The 14,324-nt window shown below is 27.6% G+C and overlaps 1 protein-coding gene across 1 annotated transcript in view; it reads right to left on the bottom strand.

The window, feature by feature from the left end:
* LOC136986766 (uncharacterized) overlaps positions 1-14,324 on the bottom strand; it is a 69,468-nt gene that overhangs the window by 26,558 nt on the left and 28,586 nt on the right. Inside the window, exons 2-5 of the mRNA XM_067284365.1 lie at positions 13,648-13,788; positions 7,686-7,813; positions 3,320-3,578; positions 1,125-1,329 (exon numbers count right to left, since the gene is read on the bottom strand). Coding sequence (XP_067140466.1) covers positions 1,125-1,329; positions 3,320-3,578; positions 7,686-7,813; positions 13,648-13,723 — 668 coding nt within the window. The 5' untranslated portion in view covers positions 13,724-13,788. The remainder of the gene's footprint in view (positions 1-1,124; positions 1,330-3,319; positions 3,579-7,685; positions 7,814-13,647; positions 13,789-14,324) is intronic.

Below are 14,324 nucleotides of genomic sequence, written 5' to 3'. Positions count from 1 at the left end.
TAAATAAATTTATTTAATGTTAAATATTTAGTATGTCCTTTCTCTATGATGATAAAAATTAAATATAATACAGTTAAAGACTATACTAAATTTTTAACTCAAAATACAAAACACTTTTTTTTGCGTAATTATTTAACTAAGGAATTATAATGTTTCAGTTAAAAAATGTTTACTAAATACTAAATATGAGAGAAAGAAAAGTGAGATTTGATTCAAATGTATTTAATGTATCTTATAATATAATTGAAATGGGTTGATGATAATAATAATGATGGTAATAAGCAAAGAGCCCAAACAGTTAGGAATTGAACTTGAAATTTGGTACACGGTTAGGATACGCCATAAGAATGCACACTAAGAAGGGATTTTTGGAAATTCTACCATGAAGAAAGGGAGAGGGTTAAGGATTACCCTAAAGAACTTGGACTCTACTGTACTATTTTAGATGTGGTTTTTTGCGTTTTTGTTGAAAATCAGACATATTTTTAGACTCATCTGAAAATTGTCTAATTAGCCTCGGAAGAGGGGGGATCTAGTTCTTGCACCCGATGAAAACAGGTAAGATCAGCTATATAACTATAAAGGTTATCTTACGTAAGGGTTTATCACACCAAGTGCCCAATCTAACACATTTTAAAAATTCTTTATTCCTCTACTGTACACAATTTAAAAAATTTTTTAAAATATGTTAGATTGGGCACTTGGTGTGATAAACTCTTACATAAAATAACCTTAATAAATATAAATCAAATATAATAGTAGAAGGGTTAGAAGTACAAAATAATCTAATAATCTTAATCTCTGCTGTTATTTTTTGCCCGAGCAACATCAAGCTCATCTGCTAGTCTTGCATATATATGGCATCATAATCTTGCTTAATAGTTTTTTATAATACAAGTTTTACATAAATCAAGTATTTTGTATATAGCATTTATTGTCTGCAGAAACTTTAGATAGAGAAACACACATTCCTTAATAGCTATTAAAAATATTACATAATAAAATGGAACAAGAAGCAAACATAATAATGATATATTTTATTTTTTATACTTGTAAGATCGTATTTTGCTAGAAATATAAATTTGCGATAAAAAAAATATTGGTGCAATTACTTAATTATTTACCTGAACGGACGAATTTCTTGTAGAAAATGAACATAATCGGTAGGAGTAGCATCTTGTTTTAAGATTTTTACAATCACTTTTGTAACTATTTCATTCTCAACAATATTTTGTGCTTCTCCCGAAACAACTTGTCCAAACCAACATGTTCCTAATTCTTGATGATATTGTAATTTACTTCTTGGAAAGTATTTATACGTTGAATCATCTATTAAAATAAATATTTTTTTAAAAATTAAGAAATATTTTCATTTAAAAAAGCTAAGATAAAATTTATTAATAATGTTGCAATTAAATTATTATAATATTTAATATTTTTGTTTAAATTATTTACTTAATCTAAAAGAAATTTTCAGACTGAAATTTCAAAATGAATCTTTTAGCGTCTTAGCAACAATCAAGATCTTGTTCGAAAATGTTTACATGGACATATATTATTGCAATCGAATACAGTAAATTAAATATCATACATGTTGAAGTATTAATTGCATGTCATCATCATGATATAATATAATCATGTTCGATATACTGAATAAATTAGCAATTATGATTTTTTATTAATCTTAGCAACAATTGCTGATTTATTCAATATATAAATTCAATGTTCACAGAACTTTCTCCATAAAAATATATCAGAATAAAGTATATCTGTATTTTTAATAAATTATAATGATGAAGTTTAACACCAAAAGTAAATGATAACCAAATAATGTGTATGTTGATATATATTACAGAAAAGTAAGAGCAAAATTTAAAATAAATTGAAATGTTAAAAATATTTTTAAAAGATTAAAAAAAAAAAAGATGTAAATGTGACAAACCGTACGATATAATACTACAATTCAACAAATAATAATACTGAGTCTCATGAATTTTAGGGGGGTGCGAAAGTGTAGGAGCCCAGTTCCGATCAGAAAAAGGGACATCCTCCCCCGATGCTACATTAGGACTCAGCGTCTAATGCAGCACCACTGCACCAACAGGCGTAACATACCTGTTAGAAGAGAGTGGCCGAAGCCAAACGAAAACTCCCGGTTCGAGCCGGGGACAGAAAGCCTCCAGCACTTGCTGGATTGGCAATTAGGAGGTGTGTGGGAGTTACCCCAGACACCAAAAATGCTACTATGGCCAGGAGTGGAGCTCAGACTGACCATAGCAGGACAGAGAGTCAAGACTGGGAGGGTTCTCAACCAGCCAGGACGAAGGTGTAGTTCCACCAGTGATCACCTCCCAACCTCACGGCAAGACCAAAAACCGCCAAATAGCGGACGGATACAACAAGTATTGATCTTAGCCATAAGGCCGAGAAGCGATAATAATACTATATTCCGTTTGCTGTAAGTTCGTGCATACTTCTGCAAGAAACAGTTCATAAAAGCAGTACTCTTCCTAACAATTTTTTCTAGTGCTAAATTTATAATAATTAATGGAATGTTCACATTTTTTTGGGACATTGCTGTTGATTCTGTGATGAGACAAGTAATGCAAAAGGATACGTTTTGAAGTGTATAGTGATGAGGTAGCTGCTTTACTTCTTTGTTACATGCATGAAGTTACAGGAAGTGGACTATAGTAACTTTCTTTTCCTATTTGTGATCATTTAATATTTGTCATATAAATTCTTGATACATAAATTATTATTTTGCTGTAATGATAAACTGAAATCATAGTCCATTTAATGCAGAAAATTTTGAAAATGTAATTCAAACTAATTAGTTAAAAATAAAAAAAAAATTCAAGAGTAAATGCTAATGGAAATTTTCAAAGATTTTTTTGACATCACAATTAATCTAATTCCGAAGAAACCAAAGGTTTAATTAATTAAAACAAAATTAATTAATTATCATTAACTGCCTACTCTTATAATTTTCTATCATCACAGCCATAACTTCTATTATTAAGTACAATATTGGCTTTATAAAGTAAAAGCATTATTAAAATAATTTTCAATCATCACCGATATTCATCCGAATAATGAATTTTGTTGAATAATGAATTTTGTTGAATTTTTTTATAATTTGGAGATTTTTCCATCTTAATTATTCTTTATCCAATTATTTTAATTAAATAATCAGATAAAGAATAATTGTTACATTTAATATTTACAACAACATATATTCCTGTTTATTTTAAAGTAATAAATATAAAGCTATTGAATTAAAAATAACATTAAGTTTTATATAAACTTATTCACTTACCAAACCAATCGTCTAAACCTTTACCAAAAGAGCCAGTAAATTTTGCAACTCTTAGAAGTTGACTATCGTGACTTATGGTGGAGCTTCTGCTTAAGATTTCGGGTAGTGGCTCAAATGTTACTTTGTCGTCCGACAAATTAGAAGGTTGCATAACAACAGCAGATAATGGTGGAAATATTGTAAATTCTGAAGTATTTTCATGCTGTGAATTATTGCTTGTTTGGTATGATGCAGCAATACCATTTTGTTTCCCTAAAACCTGAAATAATAAGAATCTAATGTACTTGGGAAATTAAGATTTTATTACAAATCAATAAAAGTTTCAGAAATTTAGTTTGTTATGCCATTATTATTAAATAATTATCACTAATCAAATAATCCATATATAATTTATACAGCATTTCAAATATTTATCTAGTATCTTGATTTTATTGTTAATATAAAATTTTAACATAGTATCAAATCATTTTAGAAAGTTGTCATTGAAAAGTCAAGTTCTTTATTACATTAACATTCTTAGGCTATGTGTACATGATCAACAACTGTTGAAACACGTTTTTGTCATTACCAGCTAGCAACTGCACTGCATCAGTTGAAAGAAAACACAGTATATGTCATCAGTTTATGTACAAACAGTTCAGAAGCATTGCAAAGAAAACTGATATATATTTGAGCAGTTTTACATCATGGATGCTGTAAAAGTGATTTTTTGTGCCCTTGTAGCCTATGGAAAACAGATCATGAGAACCGCACAAAATGAGAACAGTGTTGCCAACTATTTCTAAACAATGTCCCTACAATAGATTCTTTTAGTCAACACACACACACATATATATATATATATAGTTGAGTGTGTACACATAGCCTTAGACATCTTTATTTTCATCTATAAAAATTAATATTTTCTATGCTGGAGAAATTGTAAGAACTTTAGCTTATAAAATAGCTTCTTTTCTTGAGAGACTGAAGAATTCTGTCTTTTATATTATTATTATGTTGTGAATGTTATACTCAGCTGATACTGATGACAAGTGCTATGCCAGACTAAAGTCAAAGAATAGCTACCCAAACAGTGTAACATTAAGCTTTGTTACTGGTGTATGTGTCAACATCTAGAAACTTCCTAACAGTGTGACATGTGTTCAAAATTGCAGCTTTTTGTAGTGCCATGTATATGTTTTTATCAAGATTTATGTTTCTAGTGTCTCTGGTATAACACCAGTAGAAGAGAGGATAACAGGTACAATAAATACCTTATCCATTCTCCACATCTGTCTTATTTCTTGAGCGAGTGAAGTGTACTTGATCTTTTCAGTGCGAGCATTTTTTATGAGTGTTTGGAATGGAGACAGGGCCAGATTTACCAATCCAGGGGCCCTGGGCACAAATTCAAATTCTTTAAGAGTAGGCAAATTTGATGATTTAGAAAATTTACACAAAATACTGTACTTTCAACTAGATTTTAACTAGAAAGTTGTAAATTTCATTTAAAAATAAGGTTATTGCGAACATATGTATATTTTATTGTGTAAAACTAATTATTTTAATTTAATTGAAAAATACCTATGTAAAATTTTTTCCCGAAATTTTCCGATGTTTCATAGGTTTTACCCGGGTTTGGTTTTCTTTGCCTGTAGCCCTCATGATTAGGCCACACTAGGCTGTCGCAGTAATAGGAAAAAAAATTATGTTTAAACATAGTTTTGTGGGGGCCCTGGGCACCGGCCCTAAATGTCCCTATGTAAATCCGGCCTCGAATGGAGATGTCTATTATATAAGTGATCTTACTGCATTTGTCAACGAGAGTGATGTCAGATCTATTGTGATGAATTGTTTTTTCTGTGATTATGGCTCTGTCACAGTATATTTTGTGTGTCATTTTCAAATACTGTCTGTGGAGTATATTTGCAGTATGGTACCTGAAGGTTTAATAATCTATGCTTCTGTGCAAGCCCTTGGTGTATTATATTTGCTACTTGATTATGCCTATATAAATAGTCTGTTTATGCTAAGAGCTTGCAACCAGAAGTTATATGTGGTATTGTTTCTGGCAGAATGTGCTATTTTCTGCAAGAGTCATTTGTGAGTGATGTATCCTTCAAGATGTTTTCTATAGTTTTTAACGTTTATGATTTGATCTTGAATAGCAATCATAAACCCCTCAGTCTCTCCAAACAGACAGCCTCTAGTAGGACACAGTTTTGTCAACATAGTTCTGAGTTAAGTCAAAGCATGCCTTCCATGAAATGCCTTTTGGGCCCAATGTTTTTTTGTGTGTTGAACTATGTCCAGGTACACAGTGTGTAAGTTTAAAGGTATGTAGTTACTGTCTACCAGAGTTATAGCTTTATGTAATCTTAATGTTTCTTGTGGAAAAACTCCCAGTGTCTTAGTATTACTATAGCCTACCTGCATAAATAAAAATATATTTTTTTCAGAATTCTTTCTTTCAAAATTATGAGAAAAGTTCAGAGTTATCCATTGTAATATACAAAATTCTTAAATACATAATCATATAATGTAATTTTTATACATTTTATTAACTATATTTTGTTCATTTTTCTAATTTTTATTGCATTTTATTTATTCGTCTTTAATTATAATCATTATAAGCTACATGATGATATGATTTTTCAAATTTATACAAGTAAAATACACCCAATTCTCTTTTTACATGGTAGATATGTTCCAGACAAAACCGTGTAAAAAAAAACAGCGTGAAAAAAAACATAAAATACATAGAAAAAAAGGGAATTAGTTCCATATCCTTCAACCCTGTAAAAAATAGTTAAAATAAAATGATTCATACAAAAAAAAAAATATTATGAGTGTCTTTATAAAAGCCAAATTAAACTTTTATGTGCATTAATGCACAGTTTATTTCATAAAAACAAAAGGCAATTCAAATCTTAAAGTAAAAGTAACATAAATATAAAATTATCGCAGTTCAGGAACTGAAAACTCGTACAAGAAAACAATATGAATTAATAAACAAAAGGTACATAATCCAATTCTTAAAGTAAATTAAAACAAATTAAAAATCATCAAAAATTCATAAACAAAAAATTAAAAACAGTCAAGGTAATAAAAATAACATAGCTCTATTCGCTATCATCATCGGATATCATACGCAATTGCTTGCGCAAGACTGGTTCAAAATCGCTATCATCACTCGAAATATTGTGTACGTCATTATCACGTTCCAATTGTAAGGTTCTCTCTGTGGTATCTTCAACAAGATTAGGATTTTCTCGTGGTGATATCATGTAAGGAACATGATTGGTCGATTTGAACTGGTAACGAGCACTGCCAAGGAGAGATCGTCGGTTAAATTTGAATTGGTGGCGCATGCGTCTCAAGGACATTAAACAATCGCGGAATGTAATGAAATTGTATTGTGAGAAAAAATGATAAAATAGTTTTATTATTAATTAATAATTTTTCTTGTTGTACTTAAGAAAATATTAAAAATTAAAAAATACAGTACAGTATACTTAAGCTGCTATGAAAATAAATTAGAAAGGGGAATTCCCTAACTATTTTATAAATACAGTACAGTAACAGATAGAAAAAAAAAATTTTAAAAGATTACGGTTAATAAAAATATTTTTCTTTAAAATTTCAATCGAATAGCTTTTTTTAATCGTGCTAAATCGAATGAAATCGTGTAAAAACGGAATCAATTTTTTTTCTAGACCGTGTTAAATCAAAACCGTGTAAAAACAGAATTGGGTGTACATAAATTATTTTAAATCATTGGGCTGCAATTTTAAAAAGTTGTAGACCTATAAATTTCCGCTGTCATCCATCTGTCTGTCCTTCCTAAATCTCGAAAATGGTGTTAGATAGGTAAAAGTTGAGATCAGAGATGGAAAGATTAGGGGCAGGAAACCCAGATTAACTATACATAAACTCTCAGTCTAGACAGGAAGTCATGTGAATTCAATTAAAAAATTTTCTCCTGAATGGAATTGCATAGATGACTGGCATGACTCTGTTATCAGAAAAAGTATGATGTACAGGAGCAAGACACTACAAATTTAAGATAGACAACACACATTTCAAATTGAATAAATTAAGAATATGATTAAAAATTGCAGCCCAGCATTGCGACAATGTCACAATAAATAATTGCACATTCAATATTACATTGTTATAATTGATTATTCATTAAAATTATACAATTTGTTTTTTTATGATCAATAGAAACTACATTTAACTAATTTCTTTTGAATGATATTATTTTTTTTTCCCTGGTGAAATTAATTCTTTTAAATAGAATTAAAATGTAAATGCAATTTATACTAGATTACATATTTAACTAAATATACATTCATAAAAATATGTAATAAATATTTAAACTTACCTTTAAGTTACGATTAGAACAACAAACACAAAAACCTAATACGGCAACAACAGATATTAGGAAACATACAGATAACAACGATGGTATTACAGCATGGCCTGTTGAATCATCAAACTGCAAACTTGTATCTAAAATTGAAGATTCTTAAATTTTACTACAGATATCAATAGAAATTCATTAGAAAAAATGATAAAATATTAGTAAAATCTTATAGTAAAAATTAATTGAAAATATTATACAAAAAAGGAAATGCATTTCGGGCCGTTTGCCCCTTTTCAGTCTTTATACGTGTCAAGGATATGTATAATAATGACCGAAGAGGGGCAAATGGCCCGAAATGCATCTCCTTTTTATATAATACAGCGTATGTAACCAATCAACAGTGTTCCTGAAAATATTATTTAATAATAATAATGAAATTAGGAAAAAAAATTTTTTAAATATATAAAAGAGACTAAAATGTCTTATTTTTGGTTAATAAAAATCAATGAGAGACTATTAACAATTTTTGTCGCATCTCTTTTCATTACATCAGTCTTTAAAAAAAACAAAACCACTTAATCAACTTCTAAAATGATCTATTATTGCAATGTATTCAGATGGAATACCAAATCCCTATTCAGGCAACTACATTTTTTTTTTCACAATAGAGAAAACCAAACCTTGAACAACTTTCATACAATAACCAATCTTTGTATTAACTTACAAGTCAAGAATGGTCTCTCTCATTGGTTTTTATTAACCAAAAATAAGAATAGTATACATCCATTTCCATAATAATTATTCTATAATGTCCTCATTTTTTGTCTTGTCCAACCATGAGGAACAGCAGTCTTCCATTGCAGAGACGACCTTTGCAATGAATGACTACTGTTCCTGGTGATTGGACATGATGAAAAATAAAGACATTTTAATCTCTTTTGTGTTTTTTAATGCGTTAAAATGATCAGCCAAGTTTTTTAAAGAAAAAGAATGTTACAATGGTTTTTAAAGCCACTACTTTTGAATAAGTTTTGAATAATTAATCATTCTTGCTACATTCATTACATAAAAATCTTTATATAAACACCACCACACTTAAACAATTCATAAATTCCATCTTTTACTATTAACATTAACTAATATTTAACAAGTTCAAGAATTTAATTTATACAGTAAAACCTATAGATGTTCTAATTGCAATTTAAACTTAATTATGTAAAAATTTTTATAACAATCTCCAACATAATAAAATAATTTGATTAAGTGACTAATCAAGTTATTTGATTTCTTAAGTGAGAAAATGAATTCTAATTTAATTTTTAGTCACATTTCTACTCAATTTTAATTACTTTAAGAAGTTTGTTTAATTTACAATAATAAACTATATTCTCGGTTCATTAATAAAAACTTCCATCAAAATATCTGCTTCTGAACAATGTCAACAATTTCTAAGCGGGATACTCAATCTTCTAATTAAAATAATCTTGGATTCAATTAAAATAATTGTAATCATATTTTTGCATAACAAAAATATTAAAAGAGATGATTAAACATCAGATTTTTATGCAAGTTTTTAACCCAAAACATGCATATCTAGTAATAAAAAAGAAAAGAATTCACAATAAAAACTTTTGTTTTTATATCTTAATTTACATTTATAATTTAAACCAACAATTTCTGAATTTTTGTTCACAGTTTTTATCTACAAAATACACACAACAAGCCAGCATCTTCTGTAAGTTTCGGTTATTAGTCTGTGCCATTGATCTTCTGACACCCTTTCTCAAGCTGAATGAATGCCCCATGTTGCATGTAGTGTTTGAAACATGTTTGAGCACCGCTAGATTAACAGGTGTGAACACTCTTAGCAAATCAGAATCAGCTAGAGCTGCTTCTCCCAATACAGTTTTGTTAAACCCTGTAAAAAATCCACTAATGTCTTAATCATGGAGAGAAAAGATAATTATCTTTTTAGAAAAACCATAATTCATCTTCATAAATTTTCATAAATTTCATAAATTCAGTATTTCTCCCTCTTCCTTTGGAGAGTGCATTATTGCTTTTTATTAATGATCTAAATACTGCTAGCTTATGTGTTATTGTCTCATCCAACCTCCAGTGTATGAATAAATCTAGAAGCAGTGCTTATTCAAAAATGTAAAAAAGGCTTTCCTCTAAGAATACTGGAACAAATTTATATTAATTGCTTGTCAAAGTATATTAATATCGTTAACAGTAGGGATGCAACAGTTCTTTATAATAGCTGGAAAATAACACCGGTCGAGTTAAACTTTGAAAAACTCGTTAATAGAATCAAACAGGAAGCAGAATAAGCAACAAAGAACAAAGTCTAAGGACTTTAGTAACCTACATTAATTATTCAATTTTAATTTATGTTGTATTTATGTTACATTTTTTTGTTTTTAACTCATGTAGTTTAAATCATATTTTAAATTTAAAAACTTTTTTGTTATATCAGATTTGAAGAATATCTTAGAAAATAATTTAAATATTTTATTCTGCATCGAAAATTTCCGAACGGAATTTCAAACATTTTTATTCCGTTATTCCTTAATGAACTCTGAAAAGTTTGTAGTTTTTTGAAACTAAGTATGACTCGAAGCTAAAAATATTCTTTCGGCGAATTAAAGAGTTTGGTTTCCTTACAAAGCAGTTTTAAAAGTATTTATTTTAAAAACAAAAATCTCGAAAGTTTAATGAAGAAAACAAAAACTATATAACTACTTATTCCCATTTAAAAAATATATAAATATTCCTCTTTGATATCCACTCCAGGAATGTTTCTAAATCTTAAGACATAGTTAACATTTAAAAATATGCTTCTTGTTCCATCCTTATTCACTTCTAATGCCATTCATTAGTTTCTGACCTTTTAATAACTCTTTAAGTAACAAAAATCTTGAACCAAGTCCCAAAGATGACATTCCAGAAAGAGTTCACTGTACAGTACTGCATTATATCACATTTATTTGTATTTAAGCATTATGTATTTTTAGAAACTAAAACTTCTTTTTCCTTTTGGAAAGAAATATTGCTAGATTCACCAAATTTTGTGATATTTTTGAAGCTACTTTTGAAGTTATTTTTACTTAGAAGCTAGTTAACTTAATTGATAATCTCTCTTAAACCGAAGAATAGTACGTCTGATCGATAATAAAATAAAAATAGTAAGTCGATAATTTTCTCTATAATAGAAAATTAACATTTTAGCTGAATTCTAAAATAGAATAATTGTTCAGTTTGATAATTTGTCTTTATTTTACAAATTTATCAAAACTTTGTTGTTTGAAAACAGAAAAATGCTTAATGTTTTTTTTTTTTTTTTTCTTTCTTAAATCATAAAAAAAAACAGAAACTCAAGTAAAATAATGATTTAACATCTCTTAATTTAATTTGTGATTTATTTAATTAAATTTATGATGATAAATTATCAAAAATAATTATCATATAACTTTGAATTTAAGATGCACTTTTTCAAGTTTCCAAAATTAAAATTAGGATGCATCTTAAGGCAGCTTCACACATTTAGTACTCATTGAATTCTGAGCAAATATTTGGCCAATAATGAATACTATGGATGATTTACTGTAATATTTGGTATTCGCCATTTCCCACTCCTTATCGGTATATTGTGCTAAATCAAATGAGACGAACAGACAATAATTCGGCAATTAACAAATGGTGAATGTGTGGAGCCAGCTATAAATTCAAGATATTCTTTACTGCTCTTCAAATGTCTTTGTAATTAAAAATTTTAAACTATAGAATAAGCAGAAAATATATCTTAATTATATTTTATTTTAAATACTTCTTTAATATTTTTTACTCTTTAATAAATTCATTTAAATACTACATTTACTTTTAAATCAACTTTTAAAAAAAGTTGGAGTGCATTTGAAGATCTTGAAACATATTTATTTTTAAAATAAATTTTAAAATTTGTAAATATGAAATGCCTGCACTTTTTTATTGTTTCCTATATGTCTGAAATTGCATTAAAACTTAAAACTTGCATTATGCAGTATAATAAAATATATATATATCAATTTGTATACAGTAAGGATGAAATAAGAATCATCAAATAATAAAATACACTATTTATTATTAATATCAAACATTATCTCCACAATAATCACGTAATATTTACGGAGACGTTAAATAATACAGAAAAATACTGATGGAAAAAAAATGAATGTTTTATTATATAGATCAGCAGTTTTCAACCTTTCTGATGTTACGGAACACCATTTGTATACTTTTTATTACACGGAACGTTAGCGTCGATATTCAAAAATCAATAAACAATGTCGTGTTTACTATTCGCACGAAACAATGAAGCAATGAACTAATAAATTTTATTGTGCTGAATAAAATAGTAAACATGGAATTGTCTCTGAATAAAGTAACATGTTGTAGTACATTGGAATATATTTTCAATTAAAACTTTGAAATCTTATTTTTGTTTTCACGAAACACTTAGGGTAAATTTGCGGAATGCGGGTTGATAACCACTGATGCATACAAGTTTTCAAGCAAATTACTCAATTTTTATTTATTGTTTATCTTATGTTAATTTTAAATTTCTTCTTCTTCTTAATTCTATTATTTTTTTTATTGTTTACACCATTAAAAAAAATGGACCATTAAATATACATTACATTTATTAACTAACTTTTTTGCAAGATCCAAATTATAATTTTTTAAAGCAAATTGATAAGTCACTCTTAATAATTATCTTCATATTAAAATAATCAGTTAATGTTACCTATAGTGCCAAAATGGCGGCTCGTCTCCGATTCCAGCAAGCAGAAGAAAGAAAACAGTGGGGACGCACGTTCTAACCTAACCTAACCTATTCTAATAATTTGGTTGGTAATAATTATGGAAATTTATTTGATTTGATTTGATTTAATGTTAAAGATAAGAAGGGCTATCCGTTATAACACAGACTTAACCCTGTAGGAAACGGAAAAAAGAAATTAGGAAAGTAAGAAGTTAGGTAGAAGAGGAAACACAGGGAGATAGGTTCATGCGCGTCACTAATTAGATGACGAGGCATTTGGCTACCTTAAGAGAGTCATAGAATTTATTAGAATAGGTTAGGTTAGGTTAGAACGTGCGTCCCCACTGTTTCCTTTTTTCTGTTTGCTGGAATCAGAGACTAGCCGCCATATTGGAACCATAGGTAACATTAACCAAATAATCAATATAATTTCATATTTAAGATGTAATATTTTTACGAAAAAATTAATTGAACATAAAAAAATTGCATTTCGAAACTTAATTAAGTTTTAGTGTGAAAATTAATGTAGAAGAAACCACACGCAAATGAATTGAAAAATTTTTCATTATTTCGAGTTGTAATAAAAAGTTATTTTATTTTAGTTGATTAATTTTATGTTAGTAGGCCAGTAATTTACATTATCTGTTATTAAAAATTACGATTGTCTCTGCAGATGTTGAGGCTGCAACCGTATGTTGGCAGCAATAAAAAAAAAATGACAAGTGAATAATACAGAAATATTTTCTATAAATTTATAAGAAATTATCTCAAAAATTTAAATATTACCATCATAAATTATTTATTTTACATCATTTTATTTATTAAATATAAAATTTGTGATAAAAAAAAATTACAAAAAACATATATTTCATCTAAAGATGCTTAAAGCATTTTAATATTTTTCTTTTTACGTTATTGACATGATAAATTTTTGTTTGTTAACCTCACATTACATAATTAAAACTTGATTTTAACCAAAAATATCCAATTAAGTAGAAAAAAAAAATTAATAGAAAAATAAGAAAATTAAACACGAAAAATATATTAACATATTATAGTTATCGATTTTAATTCCTCGTTAATTTTTTAAAAAAAAACATTACATAACATTTATTTTATTTTTAAAAATAGAAATTTATTACGGGGAAGTATTCTTCTAACAATGATTTTTCTTACCTTGTATCGGGTGACATTCTATACGACAAATCCAGAAAATAATACTGCTAAGAACAAAAACTGTTCTATAAGCCATAACTTTCCTTTCCTCTGTTTTCCTTTGTTTTTCCACTTTTTCTTTTATATATAGTTATCTAGTTTCTGAAAATTAAAATTATATATTAATTTAAAAAATAAATTATTCGATATATATTAATATATGTATACGTGAGAGTAGCATTAGACGATCGCATCTATGCCTTTTCTATAATATAAAATTCTTAAGTTCGTTACTTTTAAAGGTTTGACGAGTATAATGAGCAACTGGTAAGCAAAATATTACAAGGATCTAGAAAAAAAAAAGCATTCAAAGGATGTATTTATTATGATGTAAATATGATATATAATTTTTAAATGTAAACTGAGACTGCATTTTTTTTAATCATTTTATAATGTTTTTGCTGCTAAGCTATTTAGATGAGTTGATACAGAAATGAAATATTAGCAAATAAGGCAAGCCATTATAATTCTTTACAGTAGTCATTAAAATATTAAGAAAAAATATACATTTAAGAGTATAATGTAATTCCAGAATATCTGTAAAAATAAAATTTGATTCATCCTTGAAGAATATTCTGTTAACCAATTTTTATGTATTGAATCTTTTGTGTTTCCATTTATTTATGTAAGATATATAA

This window comes from Centruroides vittatus, unplaced genomic scaffold (genome assembly GCF_030686945.1).
Source record: "Centruroides vittatus isolate TY-2023 unplaced genomic scaffold, ASM3068694v2 scaffold_1172, whole genome shotgun sequence".
NCBI lineage: Eukaryota > Metazoa > Arthropoda > Arachnida > Scorpiones > Buthidae > Centruroides > Centruroides vittatus.
Note: the sequence above shows the minus strand (reverse complement) of the source record. Positions and strands in the feature narration are given on the sequence as shown.